General features: G+C 42.5%; 1 protein-coding gene across 1 annotated transcript in view; it reads right to left on the bottom strand.

Annotated features, from left to right (window-relative positions):
- LOC308165050 (uncharacterized protein) overlaps positions 1–24,312 on the bottom strand; it is a gene marked incomplete at its 3' end in the record, with an annotated part of 61,420 nt that overhangs the window by 13,513 nt on the left and 23,595 nt on the right. Inside the window, 1 exon segment of the mRNA XM_080539151.1 lies at positions 59–141. Coding sequence (XP_080395277.1) covers positions 59–141 — 83 coding nt within the window.

Here is a 24,312-nt window from a genome sequence, read left to right as displayed (position 1 = left end):
ACTGTCGATTCATAATGATGATATTTGGTATATTGATAACTGGTCTGGATCTACACACCTCTGAAGCAACTGTATCCCCTGAAGGGTTGACCAAGACCACCGTCTTTAGGACATCACTCCTGTGTTGTAGAGTCCTTTGTCCTGCAAGACAGAGTTTAACAACATGAGGACAGGAGAAAAGATCTTTTCAACAACTCTCATGAATGAATGAATGATCGAATGAATGGACTTTATTGTCATTGCTACAGTACAGGTACCAAACAACGAAACGTAGGAGGGGTGGCTCCCCTGGTGTTAGGAAAGGGAAAAAAAAAAAACTTTTTAAAAAATCACAAGAAGGGAAGGAGCTGGTTTACATAAATAAAGGCTATGTACAGTATCCACTGTACTATACTGTACAGATAGACGACTAGGGTTGTCATATTGCACAAATAGTATTATTTCACATTTGTTTAAAGTGTCACAGTTTGCAGGCTAGAAATGTACATGTTTGTGCCTCAGCACTACACCTGATTTTTTCAGGCCAGCAGCTGCCATGTGGTTGTTGTCCTTCTAGATATAGCTATTGAATGAAGTAGAAGCCGCACACTGTAGTTCTAGATGCAAAAGTGTCGATTTTAATTGACAACGGTTTTCGGCCGTAGACTTTGTCAAGTCTTACAGACTTACAGACTTTGTCAAGTCCTCGGTAAGACTTGACAAAGGCTACGGCCGAAACCGTTGTCATATTAAAATCTACACTGTTGCACCTGGAACTAGAGTGTAGAGTGTTCTAGAGGCTTCTACTTCATTCAATAGTATTCTGCTCCGTCGCCAGCACCTCGCCTACGTTTTCTGCGGTGTGCGTTCTCTTCTTTTTCAATCGTCTAGATATAACTATCACTAGGTCAACAACTTACAAAGGGACTGAGAATGTTGCCAGACTCTGAGCAGTCTGCCCCAAAGACAGGCTGCTGGAGACCATCCAAAGTTTATCTGTGAAAAAACCGCTTCAACCTACTGCTTTGCAGTATGTGGGGCAGACACTATATAGAGACAGCCCCCACAGTGCGTCAACAAGGCATGAACAAAGTTGGAATAGTAAATAGGTCACCGATGTCTGTTGGCGGCTGCGGTTTGAAATGTGTACTATGAGGTTTAACACTTAATCAGCTGTGAGTAAAACATTTGAGTAAAAAAACATGTTATATCTTTGCACTCAATCAAATTCCAGGACCCTCCTTTCATGACTTTTCCTAGATATGTGTGTTCTACCACCCAGTATCCTTACATTTTAAAAATCACATCCGGATAAGCTGGTATAAAGCTATTTTGCCGTTTTTCTGTGTAGCAAGCAGGCTAATTTACAAGCGGCCAACTAATGGTCGTTGTGTGTAAATAGCAGATTTACATTCAAAAGAGCCCCGAGGCGGCTCTTTTAGTAGGTAAAAAGGCACAGCTGTTCTAGTGTCAGAGGTTCTCAGAACAGGAAAAAGTTCATAACAGTAGTAAAAAAAAAAATCTCTTCAAGAAACAGGGTAATACCCCTGCTAGACCTTCACAGATGTTCAAAATGTTCTTAGCTTTGACCGCAGGGCAGTATGGTTAAAGAGAAGGACTTTCAGGTAACTAGTCGATAGACACAGAAAACAATAGTGCCCAGATGGTACAATTACATGAATGAAATAACGTAAAGAGAAGAGGGAAATATAATAAATTATGTTTGACTACCTAGCGTTACATAATGCTGAATATCACTATGCAGATTCAGTGGAATTATGTGTCAGCATTTTCTGCCCTTCCAGTGGTGTGTGACTTAATATAAGCTTTTAATTCCCTTTGGTTGTTTCAACCTTAATGCAGACGCTAACAATAAAGCTGGCTAATAATAGATTGGGTCTCGGTGACTCTGCCGTCCACTGGGATCTCCTACGCATCTCCTGAGTTTGCAGGCCTGCACCATTTTTAGTATCTTCTGCACTGTCAACATCTGTTTGCTGTGGAGGAGCTCTACTGAGAGCCAGACACCTGCAGGCTAGTGATTTATGGATCAGGGACTCAGAGACAGGACGGTCATGGTAAAGAATAAAAGATCTAGGGTGGTGAACATCAGCTAATATGAACAGACAGTGTATAGCCGCCTGCTTTTGATCTATTAACACAAACAAGTGCAGTACTATGGACTCAAACCCTCCCCTGTGACAGTCATGGTAAAGAATAAAAGATCTAGGGTTGTAAACATCAACTAATATGAACAGACAGTGTTTAGCCTGCTTTTGATCTAATAACACAAACAAGTGCAGTACTATGGGCTGACAGCTCAAACCCTCCCCTGTGATTGGTTGAAGTCACAATAATCGGCTGATATAAAGTGTCAATGTCTCTCCTGAACGGTTGTGGGGATAATTATGAGCCTCAGTTGCCAAATATAATGAAGGGAGTGTGCTGTATTACTCTCGAATTAGCATAATGGCTGTATCATTATAGCACTGATGAAGTGTCTTGAGCCCAGAGTTGATATATTTTTTTTTTTACAAAAACCCATGAGAACTGACGGTAGAAAACCCAAATAGCACAAAGATATGGGAAGAAGAAGTACATTGTGAATTAATGTTGTAGCTTTATATATACTGTATATATATATCCCTATATAGGATCTAAAGGTCCAGTTTAATCATTCAGGCCAGGATGCAGAGCTTTCACTCAATTGCCGTTGCCATGGAAATTCCAACTGCCAACTCTCACAACATACACTGATCTGGCCTGTTGTGTTTTGGTAGGAGACGCATTGCAGCATTACTGTACGAGAGCAGGAAGGAAGGAATACCAGCCTAGGCCCGACTGACCACTGCACTTCTCGCAGTATCAAGTGGCAGCCACAAACTGTTCGATGCGTGCACATTTTTGCTGCATACCCACTATAGCAGCATAGCAGCATACTATCAAGAAATAGCCCTGTTCACCAGAGCCGGTTGGATGAGCAGTTGATGAGAATCCGCCCACGTCAGCAGATTTGCCGACAGACTATAGGGGAAGTCGCTTCCTGGTGACTAAGCTGTCAGGGACAGGGATATATATTACCATTTGTTTTTTCCAAAGACTGTAGGAAAGTACAGAATACGGGGACGTCAGACAAAGGGGACATTAGGGAGTACACAAACACAGCAGGTGTAACAGAATAACAGAATAAAAGGCACCGCCGTTAGTAGAATAAGTAGAATCTTGTTATGGATGTGGGGGTTATGGATCCCTAGCACTTAATCAGCCATGGCTGAGGTCATTTGACCGCTGTGAGTGAAAGAAAAATGTTCTATCTTTGCACTCGATCACATTTCAGGACCCTCCTTTCATGACTTTTCCTAGATATGTGCGTTCTACCACCCAGTATCCTTACATTTTCAAAATCACATCAGGATAAGCTGCCTCACTCATGGTCTAATCATCTGTACCTGCGTTTAACTGTCACTGTAGCTTCATGTCCCCTCACTTCCCTTCACTCCTCGCTGGTTCTTCACTGTGTGTTGGTCACCTGAGATAAGTAAGCCTTTGAATATTTAGTACTGCTTTTGGACACTGTGTGTGACTCTGCGTTTTTTCGAATTTTGCCTTCTCTACTTTCTGGTAAAGATGTTTCTGTTCGCTATCGCTTGCCTCCTCCTTCATATGCCCCGCACCTAGGTCTGCTCATCCTACCAAAGCCTTACAGGATCTACTCCCAGAGAGACATGATCTACAGGACAAGACAGGACAGGACAGGATCTAGTCCCAGAGAGACGGTGTGTCCCTTCTGCCCTGCTGATGTGCTTTCTCAGGTGAAACAGAAGAGAGGAGACTTCGTCAGCTGTTACTCCCCGTCTCCAGGATGACCCCACACTGAGATTGCAAACCGGTACGTTGTGATACCCGAACAACAACACATCTATGTCAGTCTAACGCACACCATGACACCAGAGTGACAATACAACAACACATCTATGTCAGTCTAACGCACACCATGATACCAGAGTGACAATACAACAACACAGCAGTGTGACTCTCTGCTATTTCTATAAGAATATAAGAGCCCTCACCAAATGGGCATCCATCCCTTACCAACTGAACAGTATAACACTAAACACCCGTACCAACTCTAAATGCTCTATTTTCTTGTTTTCTATTTATGTCATGCCCTTATATCACTGTTTGCACTTCTGGTTGGCTGCTAAACTGCATTTCGCTGTATGGTACTTGTACTCTGCGATGACAATAAAGTTGAATCTAATCTAATCTAATCGAATATCCCTTGACAACACCAGGGGTTGTATTTTTTGCCAGAAACAAACAGAGGCAGGTCCAAACGCAGGCGTACACTGCTAAAAGTCAGCTCTCAAAACCAAGGGGAAAAAAGGCAATAACATGAGAGAAATATTATTTAAAATAAGCAAAATTATCTGCCAACAGATAAAGATTACTTAAAACAAGTAACAGATATCTTACAACTAGTGCAGTCAGACAGAAATCAAGATATTTTATCTTACTTAGATGTACAGTGCAGGCCAAAAGTTTGGACACACCTTCTCATTCAATGTGTTTCCTTTATTTTCATGACTATTTACATTGTAGATTCTCACTGAAGGCATCAAAACTATGAATGAACACATGTGGAATGATGTACTTAACAAAAAAGTGTGAAATAACTCTAAATATGTCTTAGATTTTAGATTCCTCAAAGTAGCCACCCTTTGCTTTTTTGTTGTTAATAAAATATTTGTTTGTTGTTGTTAATAAAATATATAATAATATTATTATATTTAATATTATTATTATATATTTTATTAACAACAAAAAAGCAAAGGGTGGCTACTTTGAGGAATCTAAAATATAAGACATATTTACAGTTATGTCACACTTTATTGTTAAATACATAATTCCTATGTGTTCATTCATAGTTTTGATGCCTTCAGTGAGAATCTACAATGTACCAAATAGTCATGAAAATAAAAGGAAACGCATTGAATGAGAAGGTGTGTCCAAACTTTTGGCCTGTGTACATGTTGCAGTGTATATGCAGTTAAAACAGAGCGCTATCCCTAAATGATGATGGGTGGCTTATCAATTCTAAATATTATTTTTTTTTTTTTTAAAAAAGCAAAGTGAAGTAATGCAGCAAATCAGGGTTGGTATTTAACGGGTTAAACTAGAATCTGCAGCAAACACCATCTGCTTGTTAACAGATTCAGCCCCTCACATTCCCAGATGTCAATCAGCCACAGACTCGTCTGCAGATTCATACTCGTATGAGACGTATGATAGGGTGACTATAATCCTCTCCTCCCTGAAATGACTTGGCAGAAAATCTCCATGACAGTGGCATAAGAGAGAGGCATCTGAACCAGGGGTGCAGAGGCAATTATAAAGACAGACTCTTCAGTCCAGAAGAGTTTATATTTATATTAACTGACGATAAACAGATGAGTAAAAACAGTAACACTATGGGAAAAGTGAGATAAGAGAAATGTAATTAATATATTATCCATGTTTGCTTTCACTTATCGTCTACAGTAAAAATGCAAAAGGGATGGGGGGGCAGAGCACTCTCTGGTTTGGAGGTAAAACTGTATCATTTAATCAATCAAAAGTACCCACGTTGGGTTACAGGGATGTGTAACGCTCTAGATAACATGAATTGAAAAACACAAAAAGTGGAAAACTCTTGACCAGAGAGAGAATCTTATATGATAGGTTCCGAAATCTAGCAGGATTTAAATCCTAGAGGATAGCATTGGTTTTGGCACATAGGTTACAAAATCAGAATCTATTATTTTATTTTAAAATTAAGCAATATCACACGAGAGGGAGTGCTGCTATACTGAATATCAGCACGGCTGTGATTCGGTCGTAGGTACGAGGCCGCAGGCCGACTCAACTGGACTGTTGCCTAGTAACCTGAACACAAACATGTAGTCTAATTAACGGTCATTTAGTAGAACACCTGTGCGGCAGAGTGATACATAATAGTTAAAAGTCCCAGTGCTGTTATACTGTATATCGGCACTCATGGAATGCCTCTTGTCCAATCAAATTACTTGGTCGTAACAAACTGTTGTATAATGTTTATTATTGGAATTCTATAGGATCCTATTCTATAGGAGTGCAGTAGGACTGGTTCCATATCTGATAGACATGTACCATTGAGGGTGGACACCTCTCTCCATTTGAATACATGTGAACTACATATGGCCTATGCTAGGCTAATAACATCATAAGCAACCATTGAACAACCCTACCGCTGCTGCCACCCTAGGGTGGGGAATTTGGGGTTACAGTGGGAGAAATAAGTATTTCACCCCCTGCTGATTTTGTGAGTGTACCCCCTCATGACGTTAGAATTATAAGGTTCTATCTCCATTTTTGTCAAAATTGAGTTTTTTACATAATCTGATCCATTATGTGTTTATTAATGCCTGTGTGGTGTTATTTTTAAAATGTTGACATTTTTTAGTTAGTCATTCATAAAATACAAAGGTTCCATCTCACAAAACATAATGGAATGTAAAAACATTGACGCTCAATATCTCTGAACTGCCCTAAACGGAGATAGAACATTATCATTCTAAACGGAGATAGAACCTTATCATTCTAAACGGAGATAGAACCTTATCATTCTAAACGGAGATAGAACCTTATCATTCTAAACGGAGATAGAACCTTCTCATTCTAAACGGAGATAGAACCTTATCATTCTAAACGGAGATAGAACCTTCTCATTCTAAACGGAGATAGAACCTTATCATTCTAAACGGAGATAGAACCTTCTCATTCTAAACGGAGATAGAACCTTATCATTCTAAACTGAGATAGAACCTTATCATTCTAAACGGAGATAGAACCTTCTCATTCTAAATTCACGCCCTTAAAAAGAAATGAGCAGTCTGTCATGTTAATGGTAGGTTCCTTTTAACAGCGAGAGACAGAATATTTGAATGAAACATTCTCAGAAAATCCCATTATATGAATTTAAAAACAATATTTAATAACATATCATTATTACAATATGAAGGTGGCTACATTCAGGTATGTCAGAAGTGTTGGGTAGTATAATGGTAATATGACATCCCGTGGGGTTTGAAAATGCCCACAGTGTACTTTTCAATACCGTCATATCATTTCTGCTACATTATCTATCAAATTGCCAAATTAAGCTCTGTTTGTCAATTCACAATGTGTAACAACGACGCTGCCAGCGAGGCCGAAAAAAAGAATGACAATGTTTCACCTTCAGGAGTGTAACTGTTATGGTATGGTTAGCATATGGTAGCTCTTCCACCTGAGGTTAGAGAACAAGAGGGAAAACAGACGACTGGCGCTAATGACTTGGTCCCTAAAGAAATGCCACTGCTGCTATATGACCTGATGATGAAGGACAGCCTGCAGATTTGGACGAGGTTGTTTGCAAGATTTGGTAGAGGAATGCCATGACATTAGCTAGTCTTCCTGGGGTCCGACACAAAAATCATATTAAAGTCTGATTAGTATAGTCAGAATGTGAGGTATAACTCACATAAGGGACACATATACAAACTCAGTATTCATATAAAGCCGAACACGTAAGAAGTGACAATGTTAACCATAACACTCTTAAAGTTTGTATAAATATCTTCCATTTGAGTATGTACAGATTTACAATGCTAGCCATTTGGATACATTTGATAAATATGTTCTACATGTGACGTTCTAATGCTTTGGTCCTCATATTGGCAACCAATCAAAATGTTCTGACTTTTCTTTAGAAACATGGAACTACGTTTCAACGTTGTTGAGAATCACGACACAAACTCGCTAGTCAAGCCAAAAATACTGCAACGCAATGGATTGGGTGAGTAATCCCCACTGCTACCTAGTTAACTAGAACCCTACTTTACATTGTTAGCAGGCTCACAAAACAAGCTGTGTTAGTTGACTAGTGATGTGTCGTTGATTTTCAACAACGTGGAAATGTATTCACATTTTTCTAAAGAAAAGTCTGATCATTACATCGGATCCCGATATGAGGACCAAAGCATTAGAACGTGTCACATTTTATGTGTAGCCATGGAGGTTGTGTGTGTGCTCAATTATACAAAAGTGCTGCAAAAAGAAACAAAGGGATAGCTGGTAAAACAATGCACAGTATGCCGGTAGTTCTACTAAATTAAATCTCATCTACAAATTTCCAGACATAATAAACTGTCAATGAGAAACTTTGGGACAATGACGGGCAGTTAATTAGCCTTGCTGCTGCACCCAACTGGTTGTGCTGTAGCCAACTTATTCCTGTCACTGCCATGTCTATTATGGTAACATGATAACAGCAGTAGGGATGTAGAACAAACAGATCTGGTGCTAGCAGTTAGTCATTATGACAAATGGCTATCGACATCCACCAGACACTGTATTACTGTGTCATTCTGAAGCTGCCTTCTCCTCAGGCCTCTGTCTGTACATCTGTTTCTCAGCTTTGCAGTTTTGTTTAGATAGTCTTTGACTTATATAGCGCCTTATTCCAAAGTGCTTTACAACGGCCTTTCATTCACCCATCCACACACACATTCACACACCGATGGCGGCCAAGCTACCATGCAAGGCGCCGGCCCCGCTCACTGGGAGCAATTTGGGGTTAAGTACCTTGCCCAAGTACTTCCTTCCTAAAAGAGATGTATGTCTTTCTCTGATCCTTCCCTGAATACGGCAACACCGCTCACATTCAGAAGCTTCTGTCATCTGGAGTACTTGAACTTTGAACTCCTCTCCTTAGATCTTACCCTGTTCAGCTCTACCTTATCTTCACCAGAAGGGAGAAGGATTCAACAGAGGATAAGACAGAGGAGAGTGAGGGCGGTGGCTCTCTTTGAAGAGAATCTGTCTCCCTTCTATCCACTGATGCAGCCTCCTCCTCCTCCACCCTCCTGTCCACTCTTTCCTCCTCATCCTTTCGACTCTCTCTGTCCACTGACCCCCAAGGCCACCTGATCCTCTCCACACACTCACAGACAGACTGTCTGAAACCCTGCAGACGTGTAGAACAGGGCTCCGGACAGCTTAAAGGAAGTGGAGTAAAACCGGCTTCCCTGATGACCTTAAACCTTCTCTCTCTCTCTCTCTCTCTCTCTCTCTCTCTCTCTCTCTCTCTCTCTCTCTCTCTCTCTCTCTCTCTCTCTCTCTCTCTCTCTCTCTCCTCCTCAACTACAACCTCCTCTGCAACAGCTGCTAAAGCTTCCTACTACCATTCCAAAAACCCAATCTTCTGACTCTAACCCAAGGAAACTGTTCTCCACATTTTCCACTTTCCTCGTCAAACACCACCTCCTCCCCCTCTTCCCTCCTCCCCCTCCTCCCTCCTCCCTGTCTTACTATGAAAAGAAGGTTGATGACATTAGCAGCTCCCTGTCTCCCGACCTCTCGCCAAACACTGCTACTCCACTCCTCCCAAACCCCACTGCACTACACTCAGTCTCTGGCTTAAAAGCTCTTTCCTCTTCGTCTCTCCTGATAATATTCTAAAACTGGTCACCTCCAAGCAGGCAACCACCTGCCCTCTCGATCCTATCCCCTCTCCCCGCTTCTCCAATCCATTTCCAAAGACCTCCTTCTGAGCCTCATCACCAAAATCAATTCCTCTATCCACAGGATCTGTCCCGCCTGCCTTTCAGACAGCCAGAGTCAAGCCTCTTCTCAAGAAACCAACTACCTATTGACCCATCTTATCGACCCAATACTTTGATGGCTGCTCATCCCTGGTCACTCTATAACCTTTGCACTACTGGTGTTTACATTACTACCTTTGTACTACTTTATATTGCACATTGCACATGGCTCCTGATATAGCTTATTTTATACTTCTGCACTGCACATTAGATACTGTACATAAACTATCTCACTGTATATAGCTCATAACTGTACATAGCTCATAACTGTATATAGCCCATAACGGTATATTCCTCTAAACTAAACTGATGTTTACAATACTACCTCTGCACATACTGTATATTGCATACTTACCTATCACTACCATTATTGTTCTATTTATATCATGCCCTTATATCACTATTTGCACTTTTCGTTGGATGCTAAACTGCATTTTGTTGTATAGTACTTCTTCTATAATTTCCTCACATGGTTTGTCCTACCACTAGTACGCAGATGACACTCTATTTCCTCTATTTCCTCTATTTCCTCTATTTCCTCTATTTCCCCCCCTTCTGACTCACAGGTGGCAACAAGTGTCTCTGTGTGTGTTTTGCAGATATTTATGCTTGGATGTCAGCCCACCACCTCAAGCTCACCCTTAACAAGACTGAGCTGCTCTTCCTCCCTGGGAAAGCCTGCCCTCTCCAAGACCTCTCCATCACAGTAGAGAACTCTACGGTGACCTCCTCCCAGACAGCCAAGAACCTTGGAGTGATCCTTGACAACCACTCATCCCCTGCGGCGAACATCACAGCGTAAGCACTCTCCTGTAGATCCTCTACAACATCAGAAGGTATACATCCGTTCCTCACCAGAGAAGCAGCGCAACTCTTGGTCCAGACACTTGTGATCTCCCGCCTTGACTACTGCAACGTACTCCTGGCCGTGCTCCCCGCCTCCTCCGCCATCAGACCTCTGCAGCTCATCCAGAATGCTGCTGCCTGTCTGGTGTTCAATCTCCCCCAATTCTCCCATGTCACCCCCCTCCTACGCACCCTTCACTGGCTCCCGGTAGCAGCTCGCATCAGATTCTAGACCCTGGTGCTCGCCACCGGGCAGCAAAGGGAAAAGCCCCTCTCTACTTGCAAGCAATGGTCAGCCCCCCAAACACCTGCCTGGTCACTCTACTCCCCCAAACACTCTGGTCACTTCCACCTCTGCTGGCCGACAGGCACCGCCGCCTCTACGTGGATGCAGCAGTCGTGCTACTTGGTCACGGCTTTTCACTGTCCTGTGTAAGAGCTCTTCATCCCCCTGTTCCTCCTTTTACAGTTTCTCTACTTCAAATTTTTTGAATTCTTAATTCTTCCTTCTTCTAACATTATGACTGCCAATGGCCCCCTGGCCCTAGCACAGATTACTTTTTCTTATGATGACTGTCGGATAGAAGATGATGCACTTGTAAGTGGCTTTGGATAAAGGCGTCTGCTAAATGCCCAAAAATGTAAATGTAATATAACGTTCATCCTTCTAGCTTCCCTTTACTGGAATCCCAGAAAGAGGGGATGAATCTCATCACAGGAACACACATTTCTAAGCTGGAAAGCTAAATGTGGGTCATGCCAGTCACTTCTAGGATAAAATATATAGAATATACGATGTGCAAGCACAAGTGAGACATTCATAGACAGCAACTACAGACGCAAGGACAACGGCTATGACAGCTAGATCACACCCTTCGCTCTCCGCTCTAGGACGACAGGACCCCAGAGGACGAAAAGGTCGTTTTGTTTCAGACAAGAACACCGTGTCACTTCCTCCTCAGTCCTCCCAGTACCTCGGCTGACCTGCTTGGTATAAATAACTCGTCTCTGAACTCACACAAAATGAGAGCGTTCTGTTTTTAAAAGCAAGCTAAAACAGAACACTGATCGACCGCGGCCCAAACCACTGCACTGCTCCACATAGGCCTGCTCCACATTTAGACACAGAGGAGGTAAAGGAGGTTCAAGGAATTTAAACATAACTTTTTCTATCTAAAATTAACGAGCTTCTCTGGGTCTCTTTGAAGGCAGCTTCCGAAGTCTCGCTGTCGCCAGCTCGAGTCGTGCCATAACTAAGATGATGATGTGCGATCAATACGCATTCGATGTTTAGAAGGCTAAGCTTGAGTGAGCCTGGTTGATGTGTTCCTTATGCTGATAAAGCTGTAAACTGTAATAGAGCTGTCAGAGTGTGGGATACAATATGACACTGATGATGAATTTGCCATTTTAATGGACGCTTTTAATCCAAAGCGATTTACAATTACAAATTACAGGGACATTCCCCCTGGAGTAACTGAAGGCTAAGTGTCTTACTCAAGGGCACACTAGTGGTGGTGTTGTTTCAGACGGGATTTGAACTCACAACCTTCCGGGTTGCTCCTCCCTCAAACCATACATCTGGAAACTGATAGGGAAATAGTGTAGACGTTTCTCAAGACTGCTTTAACCTTTCTTTTAAGAAATAATATAATATATGCCATTTAGCTGACGCTTTTATCCAAAGCGACTTACATTGCAGTGAGCGCAAACGTGTTCAGTATATAGGGTCCCAACGGGAATCGAACCCACAATCTAAGCCTTGTTAGCGCCATGCTCTACCAACTGAGCCACAGAGGACCACAGAAACGCATGGCCGTCGTAGGTTGGTGCGGTACTAGGATTAGATATACCTCTGAGGGCTTGCATACCACGATGATACGATGATGTCATTTCCTGTTTACCTCAGTCAGCCATAACTCATTGAGACATGGTGGGATGTGCAGACAGTCTAAAGACAAAAGACGCTTCAGAGTAAACAAAGATTCCGTGAAGTAGACATCAAAACAGGGTTAGCGGCGCTAATCTCATTTTCGCTAATGTGAGTCCGTTCCCATTTGAGGGGTAACGGGGTGCCGTTATCTGAGCTTACCGATAAAGAGGGCGTGAAGCCGTCTGGAAAATTAGAGGAGTTGAAGAGAATGGGCAACAGTCTCCGTGAGAATTGTCATTGTTACAGTATCTCCACGCGTTGCCAAGTCTTACATTTAAAATTAAATGACACATTTAAGGAGGGCAACAGCATCAGGTGGACACAGTAGCTGTCTGTATCTACTTTTCCAGACCTCTCCTGGTCTCTATACGGTCTCTTTCTTGTCAGTGTAGTGCAACATTTAACACTAGAACAACCATGGGTGGGGTTATTTGACGTGAGTAAAAACTAATATATATCTTTGCACTCGATCAAATTTCAGGACCCTCTTTTCATGACTTTTCCTAGATATGTGCGTTCTACCACCCAGTATCCTTCCATTTTCAAAATCACATCAGGATAAGCTAGTATAAAGCTATTTTGCAGTTTTTCGGTGTAGGAGGCAGGCTAATTTACAAGGCACGCCAACAAGTGGTCTTTGTGTGTAAGTAGCAGATTACCAAGACTATGGTCATTTGACCCTCGAGGCGGCTCTTATAGTAGGTACAATAGGCACGGCTGTTCCAGTGTTAACAAAGTGATGAGTCCGACACAGTTTATTTTCAGCGAACATCATATAAACATGACACCTTCCTGAATAGGCCCACAACAACACCACCGTCCCTGCTGCTGGATCACCTTGCGCGCCGAAACAGGACGCAGCCTATGTCCTAGTTCCTTGTCGTAATCCTAGTCCTGTGATCTGGCAGCGCTAAAATGATTCTGTTAAGCCCGTTAAAGCCCTTCAATGTTAATCGTAGCTGGACCTCAGAACCTCAGGCTTCCACCTGGGAGCCGAGGGAGACACTGAGTCGCAAGAAAGGCAAGGGTGACTCTTTTTCTGCTATTCTGATTCACCTTCAAAGAGATATGGATGAAAGGAGGAGGAGGAGGAGCATAGAGAGAGACAGAGACAAAAGAACAGCGACAGAGGACAGGGCAGCGATGATAAAATGACAGACAATTAGAACAAGAGAAAGGCAGGAGGAGGGCAGAGATGGAGGAGACAGAGAGAGGACAGACCTCTGGCAGGAGAGAGAGAGAGAGAGAGAGAGAGAGAGAGAGAGAGAGAGAGAGAGAGAGAACAGACCTCTGGCAGGAGGGAGGGAGAGAGAGAGAGAGAGAGAGAACAGACCAGGCAGTAGAGAGAGAGAGAGAGAGAGAGAGAGAGAGAGAGAGAAAGAACAGACCAGCAGTAGAGAGAGAGAGAGAGAGAGAGAGAGAGAGAGAAAGAACAGACCAGCAGTAGAGAGAGAGAGAGAGAGACAGTGAGGAGACTCATGACTACGCAGTCGGACGCAGACAGCTAGAACAGGGCAGCCGTAGGGTAGAGAGAGAGAGAGAGAGAGAGAGAGAGAGAGAGAGAGAGAGAGAGAGAGAGAGAGAGAGAGAGAGAGAGAGAGAGAGAGAGAGAGAGAGAGAGAGAGAGAGAGAGAGAGAGAGAGAGAGAGAGAGAGAGAAAGAGAGGGCAGCCGGAGGGTATTGGCGCTGTGTCATGGTCTCCTAGAAGCCGTGTCGCCCACGCCGTGCCAACAATGAGCTCACCTCCTCCCCCGGGGGGCCTAGAGAGGGGCTGGGAGCACCAGGGTTCAGCTGACACACACTGGCTAAAACACAGCTTGCTAAAATGTTGACTACTGACCAAACCGTCTCTTTTACTGTGTGTAATGTTGTATCAAACATTATAATGTTATTATCTAACACAGAGCAAATTACCCCCCCCCAACCCCCGAATAAACCCCCTCCTGCCTAGCACGACATATAGGCTATTAACACTAGAACAGCCGTGCCTTTTTTACCTACTATAAGAGCCGCCTCGGGGGTCAAATGACCACAGTCTTTACAATGGGAAGCTGCTATTTACACACAACGACCACTAGTTGGACGCCTTGTAAATTAGCCTGCCTCCTCCTACACAGAAAAACTGCAAAATAGCTTCATACTAGCTTATCCTGATGTGATTTAGAAAATGTAAGGATACTGGGTGGTAGAACGGTAGAATCTACATATCTAGGACAAGGCATGAAAGGAGGGTCCTGAAATTTGATAGAGTGCAAAGAAAAAAAGACATCTTTTACTCACAGCTCAAATGACCCCTCATGGCTGATTAAGTGTTTAAGGAGCTTGACTGTCACATAAGAAGCTGAGAGTGGAGACTGAGCTAAAAAAAATGTCCCGACAGAAAAAAGCACAGATCTTTGTGCGAGGTTCTCTCACGAAATAACCGAGAATCGGGAAGGTTAATGAGAGTGCAGGATGTAGGCTAAACGACGAGAAGTTAAGTCATTAATTTCTACCGCTCCCACAATGTTCTGCTTCAACGACCACGACTAATCAACGGTTCGTAGAGCCGAAAGATATCAGAAAAATATCTGCAGCCGGGTGAAACATCTATACAGTAGCTGTTTTAAAAGATAGACATGTAAACATGTACACCAACACACACACACACACATGCACACACAGAGGGCATCTGGTCATCTTCCATCCTTCAGTCCCAGAGGTGTCAGGAGCCAGGTAATGATTATTAAACGGCTATCAGAAATGAGTCGATGCACACTGACATCTCATCCATCAACATGACAAGCCCAGGTGACAGGGTCATAGGTCAAACAGAACAGAACCAGGGGACAAGAATTATGAAAAATAACTGTCACAATGACCTTCAACCCAATGACAAGTGATACAATTGCTCAAGTGACAAAAACTCAAGACAAAGGGAGACAGAAAGCGCAGAAATGGCGCTTTTTTTCATCTAAAGAATCTTATTTCAGGAAACACTGAGACATTCAGAGAATTCAGGAAGTCATTAGAGATAAAAAATAAATAAATAAAATGATCGACCGATGAAAATAAAATGCCAATCAGTATAAATCTGATCGCCTGGAGGCCTTCGGGACACAAACTCCTCTCTGAAAACCAGCGGTAAATCCTTGGGAGTTATGCCAAAGCTTTATGTGGATTTCAGAACCGCCAGACAAGACAGACTGAGGTTATAGGGCTGGTTGTATACCATCTTACCATCTTATTTAAACAACAACCCCATACATACAGTATGCTTCTCAAATAAATTAACATTGACTGCGTTTACATGCACACCAACCCCGATTACGGTCAATATTCGGGTAGCAACTGGAATATTCCGTTTACATGTTAATTGGCATATTCCCGTGGTTCGGCGGGACAATAGTTGTTACTATAGTAACGTTGGTGTTGGTAGCTTGGTTGTGGTGGTTGAGCGGGCGTTAACCCACAGCTAGGCCATCATGCTTGTTTCCATCATCGTCCTCCGTTATTGTGTTCTCCTACTTGCGCTTTTGAACCACAATTTAACTACAACACTCCTGCTGATCCACTTTGTCCTCGACATTGGAAGACAAGAGCGAGAAGAAATGGCGAACGAGTGTATCTAGCTGTCCCTAGCAACAACACAACCCAGGAGTGTATCTAGCTGTCCCTAGCAACAACACAACCCAGGATTCCATGCTCGAGGAGAATCGAGCATGCGCAGACGTAACTGAATATTCCGAGAAGGTTCATATTCCCATTAAGGTGTTTATGATGTCACAATATTCAGATTCAAACAGGCATAAGCCAGGGGTCTTAATCGAAATATCACAGAATCGGAATATGGCCTTAAGCGGGTTCGGTACGTGTTTACATGACTCTTGCCCAATCGGAATATTGAGCATATTTTCGATTAATACAGGAATATGGCGAGCATGTAAACGCAGTCATTGAGTGTTAATCCACATGTAAAACATATGCATGAGCTGAATTTGTCCCAATGGACTTGTTGACTTTGTGATTATGTAAGCTTTGACCCCCCCAATCAGCAGATCCAGGAGAGGAGATGGAGGAGGAGGAACACAAAGAGCACCTCTGGGAATAACCTTGGCTCTGAGAGATGATCGATGTTAACTGCTGCTGTCCACGCTACTGCCGGAAGAGGAAGGGAAGGTAACGAACCACCGCCTCAGCCTAATATACCTGCTCTCAGCCTAATATACCTGCTCTCAGCAATAATGTCTGTCTGTCTGTGCTGTCTCTGTCTTTCTCTCTCTATCTCTTCTCTATCTCTCCTCTCTCTCCAGCCTAATATACCTGCTTTCAGCAATAATGTCTGTCTGTGCTGACAGATCTCTCTCTCTCTCTCTCTCTCTCTCTCTCTCTCTCTCTCTCTCTCTCTCTCTCTCTCTCTCTCTCTCTCTCTCTCTCTCTCTCTCTATCTTCTCTCTCTCTCTCCAGCCTAATATACCTGCTTTCAGCAACAACGTCCATCAGTGCTGTCATTGCTCTCTCTCTTCTCTCTCTCTCTCTCTCTCTCTTCTCTATCTCTCCTCTCTCTCCTTAATCCAAAGCATCGAAAGAAAGCCATCGAGTTAGAGAGAGAGAGAGAGAGAGAGAGAGAGAAAGAGAGAGACAGAGAACGAGTCAGGGGTGATGGTGACACACAAGAATAGAGATAATGAAAGAAGAGAGGCTACGCTAAAGAAAAAAACCAAACTCACCACCACCTCCCTTCTCTGTAGCTACCTACTGCACTTCAAACAAGGCCAGGTTTGCTCACCGCATCGGGGGGGCGAGAGTGATATCATCCTGCCAGAGCCACCACCCACACACACAATCCTTCCTCACTCCACAGTAGCCCTGAGAAACCCTGGCACCAGAACAACGGGCAAAGCAGGATGTAAACCACTGCAAAGACTGCTCACTACCGCATTCTCCTAGAGAGAGAGAGAGAGAGAGAGAGAGAGCGAGAGAGAGAGAGAGAGAGAGAGAGAGAGGAGAGAGAGAGAGAGAGAGAGAGAGAGAGAGACAGAGAGAGAGAGAGAGAGAGAGAAAGAAATAGAGAGAGAGAGAACAGCAGTAGAGAGAGAGAGAGAGAGAGAGAGAAAGAAAGAAATAGAGAGAGAGAACAGCAGTAGAGAGAGAGAGAGAGAGAGAGAGAGAGAGAGAGAGAACTAACCAGCAGTAGAGACTGAGCCGCATGAGGAGGTGATACCAGCTACTTTACCTGTCACCTATTTCACTGCACGTCGCTCATGAAACAACAAGGGCAACCAATCTAAGAGAGTTCGAATAAGAGGTTCTCCTACCTGTCTCCAGTAAACGGAATGACTTATTTAGCGCCTTATTCCAGAGCGCTTTACAATGGCCTCTCATTCACACACACATTCACACACCAATGGCGGCAAGCTACCATGCAAGGCGCCGGCCGGCCCGCTCATTGGGAGCAATTTGGGGGTTCAGTGTCTTGCCCAAGGACACCTCGACATGTGGCCAGCCGGGGCTCGAACCGCTGATCTGCCGACCATGTGATCATTAGACACCAGCTCTACCTCCTGCACCACACCTCCAGTATCACTGTGAGCTAAGGGATTAATCCAATCAGGTGGGTTTTGGTTACAAATAAATTAGAGCATATTCATTCTATGGCCCTCTATTTCAGTAACAAGGCCCTTAACACCGTTCAATGACCCTAATTGATACCACAAAGTCTCAACTATTCTTCCTCTAGTATTTACATAATAATCCAGTGATAATTATGAGATATAATATGAGAAAACAGTCTAATTCCATAATGATGCTGTAGAGTAGTGGCTGCTCAGCGATACAGTATAAAAGTTGACTAACTCCTTACTAATAAGACTGGCTAATGAGGAAACTCATTGCAGTAGTTTGCTTGGTGGTTAGTCTGGTAAATATCAGACTCCCAGGTATTGACAGATCTCTGTACAGTCAATTAGGGTCAATTGTTGAGCCTTTCACAGAGCCTGTGTCGTGTGTGTGTGTGTGTGTGTGTGTGTGTGTGTGTGTGTGTGTGTGTGTGTGGTGTGTGTGGTGTGTGGTGTGTGTGTGTGTGTGTGTGTGTGTGTGTGTATGAGCGTGACTGTTTGTGTGTGCAATGCGTGTGTCCACATACATGTGTGCCTGCCTGTTTGGCCTTTCAGAATCATAGTATTGTGTGTGTGTGTGTGTGTGTGTGTGTGTCCACGTACATGCGTGCCTGCCTGTTTAGCCTTTCAGAATCATAGTATTGTGTGTGTGTGTGTGTGTGTGTGTGTGTGTGTCTGTGCACGTGCATACGTGAACGCCCAGACACACATTATGTATTGTTTCATATGAGACACTCTCATTTAGCAACAATAAACTAAATGACCCGTATGAGGTCATTCAGGTCTGTTCTGCTCATAGAACCGGACCAACGTTTCCTCAGACGTGCACCTGCCCTGACCCAGCGGTCCTAATCCAGGTATGAAAGTGGTCCTTTGTCTCAAACCCCCAAATCCCGAATCCTGACAGATTAGCGAATAAAGCACGCAATTGAGTAGCTAAATAGCTAATAGCCTAATACTGATTTGAGTGATTAAATCAAATAATGCCATGTATAAATAACCATTGTAAATTGTTAAAACGTCAGTCGATTAGAAATGGAATTGAAACAAGAGGAAGCAGAAAGATCACCTGATTATGGTCTGTCTGCCAAAATGGCGTGACGACAGGACAGAGTGTTCCGGGGTATTTCAAACGAACCGTCGGTTGGACACGGAATAATACCCCCACTTGTTATGGTCACGCATATTATCTTTTTAAAATGAGGTCTCCAACACAGGGCCTCGTTTATCGAAACCTAAAAACTAAAAACAAACCAATACTGTAACCATAACCACCCATAACTCTCTCTGTAACCATAACCACCCATAACTCTCTCTGTAACCATAACCACCCATAACTCTCTCTGTGACCATAACCACCCATAACTCTCTCTGTAACCATAACCACCCATAACTCTCTCTGTAACCATAACCACCCATAACTCTCTCTGTAACCATAACCACCCATAACTCTCTCTGTGACCATAACCACCCATAACTCTCTCTGTAACCATAACCACCCATAACTCTCTCTGTAACCATAACCACCATAACTCTCTCTGTGACCATAACCACCCATAACTCTCTCTGTAACCATAACCACCCATAACTCTCTCTGTAACCATAACCTCCCATAACTCTCTCTGTAACCATAACCACCCATAACTCTCTCTGTGACCATAACCCCCCATAACTCTCTCTGTAACCATAACCACCCATAACTCTCTCTGTAACCATAACCACCCATAACTCTCTCTGTAACCATAACCACCCATAACTCTCTCTGTAACCATAACCTCCCATAACTCTCTCTGTAACCATAACCTCCCATAACTCTCTCTGGGCATCCCCTTGTTGTACTACAGACTGTCCAGCTACCTTTCCCTCAGTACCATCCACTACCTTATTTTCTGCCTTATTTCACACTTTTAACCTGTGCACTTTATTTTCTACTGCACCAATGTATGTCCCTATGGTCACATACTCATTGTTTTATGTCCTGTTGTATTCTGTTGTGATGTTGTCCATTATTCTTGTTGGTTTTTTATCTATTGTACGATTTTATGTCATGCAAATTAGCTCACAGCTAAATCTGGCATATTTACTGTCACCATACATCTGTATAAGCGACTGTTCATTAATGTGCACTGTCCTGACTAAATAAAGAGATCTATATTGCTGTATGATCATATTATGATCTTTTCCTCAAAACATGGCTGCATACTCACCCTTCACGCTGTGGTCAACATGTTTTGAGGAGAATACTGTCAAATAAATCATTGATAAGAATCCAACTGTGGATTTCTTGTCAGCACCAGAACAAAATAGGTTCTAAGCTTACCCCAGAGACCTGATAATAACCCCGATGTGATTGACTGAATGAGGTCTTTTGTAATGAGGTTGTGATTTCAGTGACAAATCACTTCTGTCCAAACAACTAATTGGATTGTGTCTATGTATCTGCTTTAATAAGTATATACGTATCTTCATCATAACCCTGTCAGGGACGACGGTATTCATCCGTTGAATTGTCGAGGTCCTCTGTAGCTCAGTCGGTAGAGCATGGTGCTAACAACACTTAGGTTGTGTGTTCGATTCCCGCTGGGACCATATATACTGAGAAAATGTATGCACTCACTGCAATGTAAGTCGCTTTGGCATGTTAGTCAGCTAAATGGCACATATATTCACCTGGTTGGGCTCTGTCTGAGGATGTCTGAGGATGTCTAAGGATGTCTGAGGCTGTGTGGGTTAAACAGTGGGAGGCAGTGACTCAGTGCCCTCAGGCTAAACGTTCACCAGCAGGCCACCCTCCTAGCCATAGCCTAGCGTAGCCTCGCTAAGCTTCTGGTTCTGAACAGCCCACACAACCCAGAAGGATGCTGTACTGTCGGGTTAGCACCAGGGTTGCCAGATAGGATTGACCATTTCCAGCCTAACCACAGTCTAAAAAACGCTATATCCACCAAAAACCACCAGCCCGAAACCTATATTGTCAGAAAACCGCTAATTAATTACTATTGGGCAGGTGCCCATCTCCTGCCCCCTAAACTGTATGTCTGTTGCCAATGATGTTTGTAAAATAAAATAAAAACCCAGCCCATCTGGCAACCCTGGTTAGCACCCAAACCCCACTAACACCCCCAAGCCACTGACCTTTCCCCATCCCTACACACAAACACATTCAACTTATTGTTTAAGCAGCAGGTGCTTTTTCACTTAATGTGACACCAACATAGAATTACAAAATACATTATTATCAAAATAATGTTTTGTTTCGTATGGTAACTAACTGATTAATTCACTGCACTAATAGTCCTTCCCTCGCACGCACACTGACACGAGCGCACACACTCTCTCACACGCACACACACGCACACACACGCACACACACGCACACACACGCTCTGCTGAGTCACTGGAGTGGCCTGGGATAGTCTCGATGCACGCAGTGTACATCACTATACATTTATTACATTGATCCTATAGCCTAAATACAATACACTCCCAACACATCATCTCGTGAATAAAACATTGAACACCGAATGGCAGCTCAAACAACATAACCTCTTGGCAACATTTCTCTACATACCTAGTCGACAGCATCTTTTTTTCTTTAGCCCACGCATAGGAACAACATGCTCGTGAGGCAAATCATTGAACAAAAAACTAGACTATAACCTACCGTCATTCAGTCAGTGCTGACTTCAATATAGCCTACCTGACGTTGACAAATTAAACGAATTAATGAGCAATGGTTGTATTATCTTGGTTGTATAGACTATCAAGGTCTAATCTCTCCCTGTAGGGTGTATAGAGGGTATATAGACTGTAGGGTGTATAGATTGTAGGGTGTATAGATTGTAGGTGTATAGATTGTAGGGTGTATAGATTGTAGGGTGTATAGATTGTAGGTGTATAGATTGTAGGGTGTATAGATTGTAGGGTGTATAGATTGTAGGGTGTATAGATTGTAGGGTGTATAGATTGTAGGGTGTATAGATTGTAGGGTGTATAGATTGTAGGGTGTATAGATTGTAGGGTATATAGATTGTAGGGTGTATAGATTGTAGGGTGTATAGATTGTAGGTGTATAGATTGTAGGTGTATAGAGGGTGTATAGATTGTAGGGTGTATAGATTGTAGGTGTATAGATTGTAGGGTGTATAGATTGTAGGGTGTATAGATTGTAGTGTGTATAGATTGTAGGGTGTATAGATTGTAGGTGTATAGATTGTAGGTGTATAGATTGTAGGGTGTATAGATTGTAGGTGTATAGATTGTAGGTGTATAGATTGTAGGGTGTATAGATTGTAGGTGTATAGATTGTAGGTGTATAGATTGTAGGTGTATAGATTGTAGGGTGTATAGATTGTAGGGTGTATAGATTGTAGGTGTATAGATTGTAGGGTGTATAGATTGTAGGTGTATAGATTGTAGGTGTATAGATTGTAGGGTGTATAGATTGTAGGGTGTATAGATTGTAGGTGTATAGATTGTAGGTGTATAGATTGTAGGTGTATAGATTGTAGGTGTATAGATTGTAGGGTGTATAGATTGTAGGGTGTATAGATTGTAGGTGTATAGAGGGTGTATAGATTGTAGGTGTATAGATTGTAGGGTGTATAGATTGTAGGGTGTATAGATTGTAGGGTGTATAGATTGTAGGTGTATAGATTGTAGGTGTATAGATTGTAGGGTGTATAGATTGTAGGTGTATAGATTGTAGGTGTATAGATTGTAGGTGTATAGATTGTAGGTGTATAGATTGTAGGTGTATAGATTATAGGGTGTATAGATTGTAGGGTGTATAGATTGTAGGTGTATAGATTGTAGGGTGTATAGATTGTAGGGTGTATAGATTGTAGGTGTATAGATTATAGGGTGTATAGATTGTAGGGTGTATAGATTGTAGGTGTATAGATTGTAGGTATATAGATTGTAGGGTGTATAGATTGTAGGGTGTATAGAGGGTGTATAGATTGCAGGTGTATAGATTGTAGGTGTATAGATTGTAGGGTGTATAGATTGTAGGTGTATAGATTGTAGGTATATAGATTGTAGGGTGTATAGATTGTAGGGTGTATAGAGGGTGTATAGATTGTAGGTGTATAGATTGTAGGTGTATAGATTGTAGGGTGTATAGATTGTAGGTGTATAGATTGTAGGTGTATAGATTGTAGGGTGTATAGATTGTAGGGTGTATAGATTGTAGGTGTATAGATTGTAGGTGTATAGATTGTAGGGTGTATAGATTGTAGGGTGTATAGATTGTAGGTGTATAGATTGTAGGTGTATAGAGGGTGTATAGATTGTAGGGTGTATAGATTGTAGGGTGTATAGATTGTAGGTGTATAGAGGGTGTATAGATTGTAGGGTGTATAGATTGTAGGGTGTATAGATTGTAGGTGTATAGATTGTAGGTGTATAGAGGGTGTATAGATTGTAGGGTGTATAGATTGTAGGGTGTATAGATTGTAGGGTGTATAGATTGTAGGTGTATAGAGGGTGTATAGATTGTAGGGTGTATAGTTTGTAGGGTGTATAGAGGGTGTATAGATTGTAGGGTGTATAGATTGTAGGGTGTATAGAGGGTGTATAGATTGTAGGGTGTATAGATGGTAGGGTGTATAGATTGTAGGGTGTATAGATTGTAGGTGTATAGATTGTAGGGTGTATAGATTGCAGGGTGTATAGATTGTAGGGTGTATAGATTGTAGGTGTATAGATTGTAGGTGTATAGAGGGTGTATAGATTGTAGGGTGTATAGATTGTAGGTGTATAGATTGTAGGGTGTATAGATTGTAGGGTGTATAGATTGTAGGGTGTATAGATTGTAGGGTGTATAGATTGTAGGTGTATAGATTGTAGGGTGTATAGATTGTAGGGTGTATAGATTGTAGGGTGTATAGATTGTAGGGTGTATAGATTGTAGGTGTATAGATTGTAGGTGTATAGATTGTAGGTGTATAGATTGTAGGGTGTATAGATTGTAGGGTGTATAGATTGTAGGGTGTATAGATTGTAGGTGTATAGATTGTAGGGTGTATAGATTGTAGGGTGTATAGATTGTAGGGTGTATAGATTGTAGGGTGTATAGATTGTAGGGTGTATAGATTGTAGGGTGTATAGATTGTAGGTGTATAGAGGGTGTATAGATTGTAGGTGTATAGATTGTAGGTGTATAGATTGTAGGGTGTATAGATTGTAGGTGTATAGATTGTAGGTGTATAGATTGTAGGGTGTATAGATTGTAGGTGTATAGATTGTAGGGTGTATAGATTGTAGGGTGTATAGATTGTAGGTGTATAGATTG

This window comes from Nansenia antarctica, assembly GCF_963989245.1.
Source record: "Nansenia antarctica genome assembly, chromosome: 9".
Lineage (NCBI taxonomy): Eukaryota > Metazoa > Chordata > Actinopteri > Argentiniformes > Microstomatidae > Nansenia > Nansenia antarctica.
This window is presented reverse-complemented; position numbering and strand designations above follow the sequence as displayed.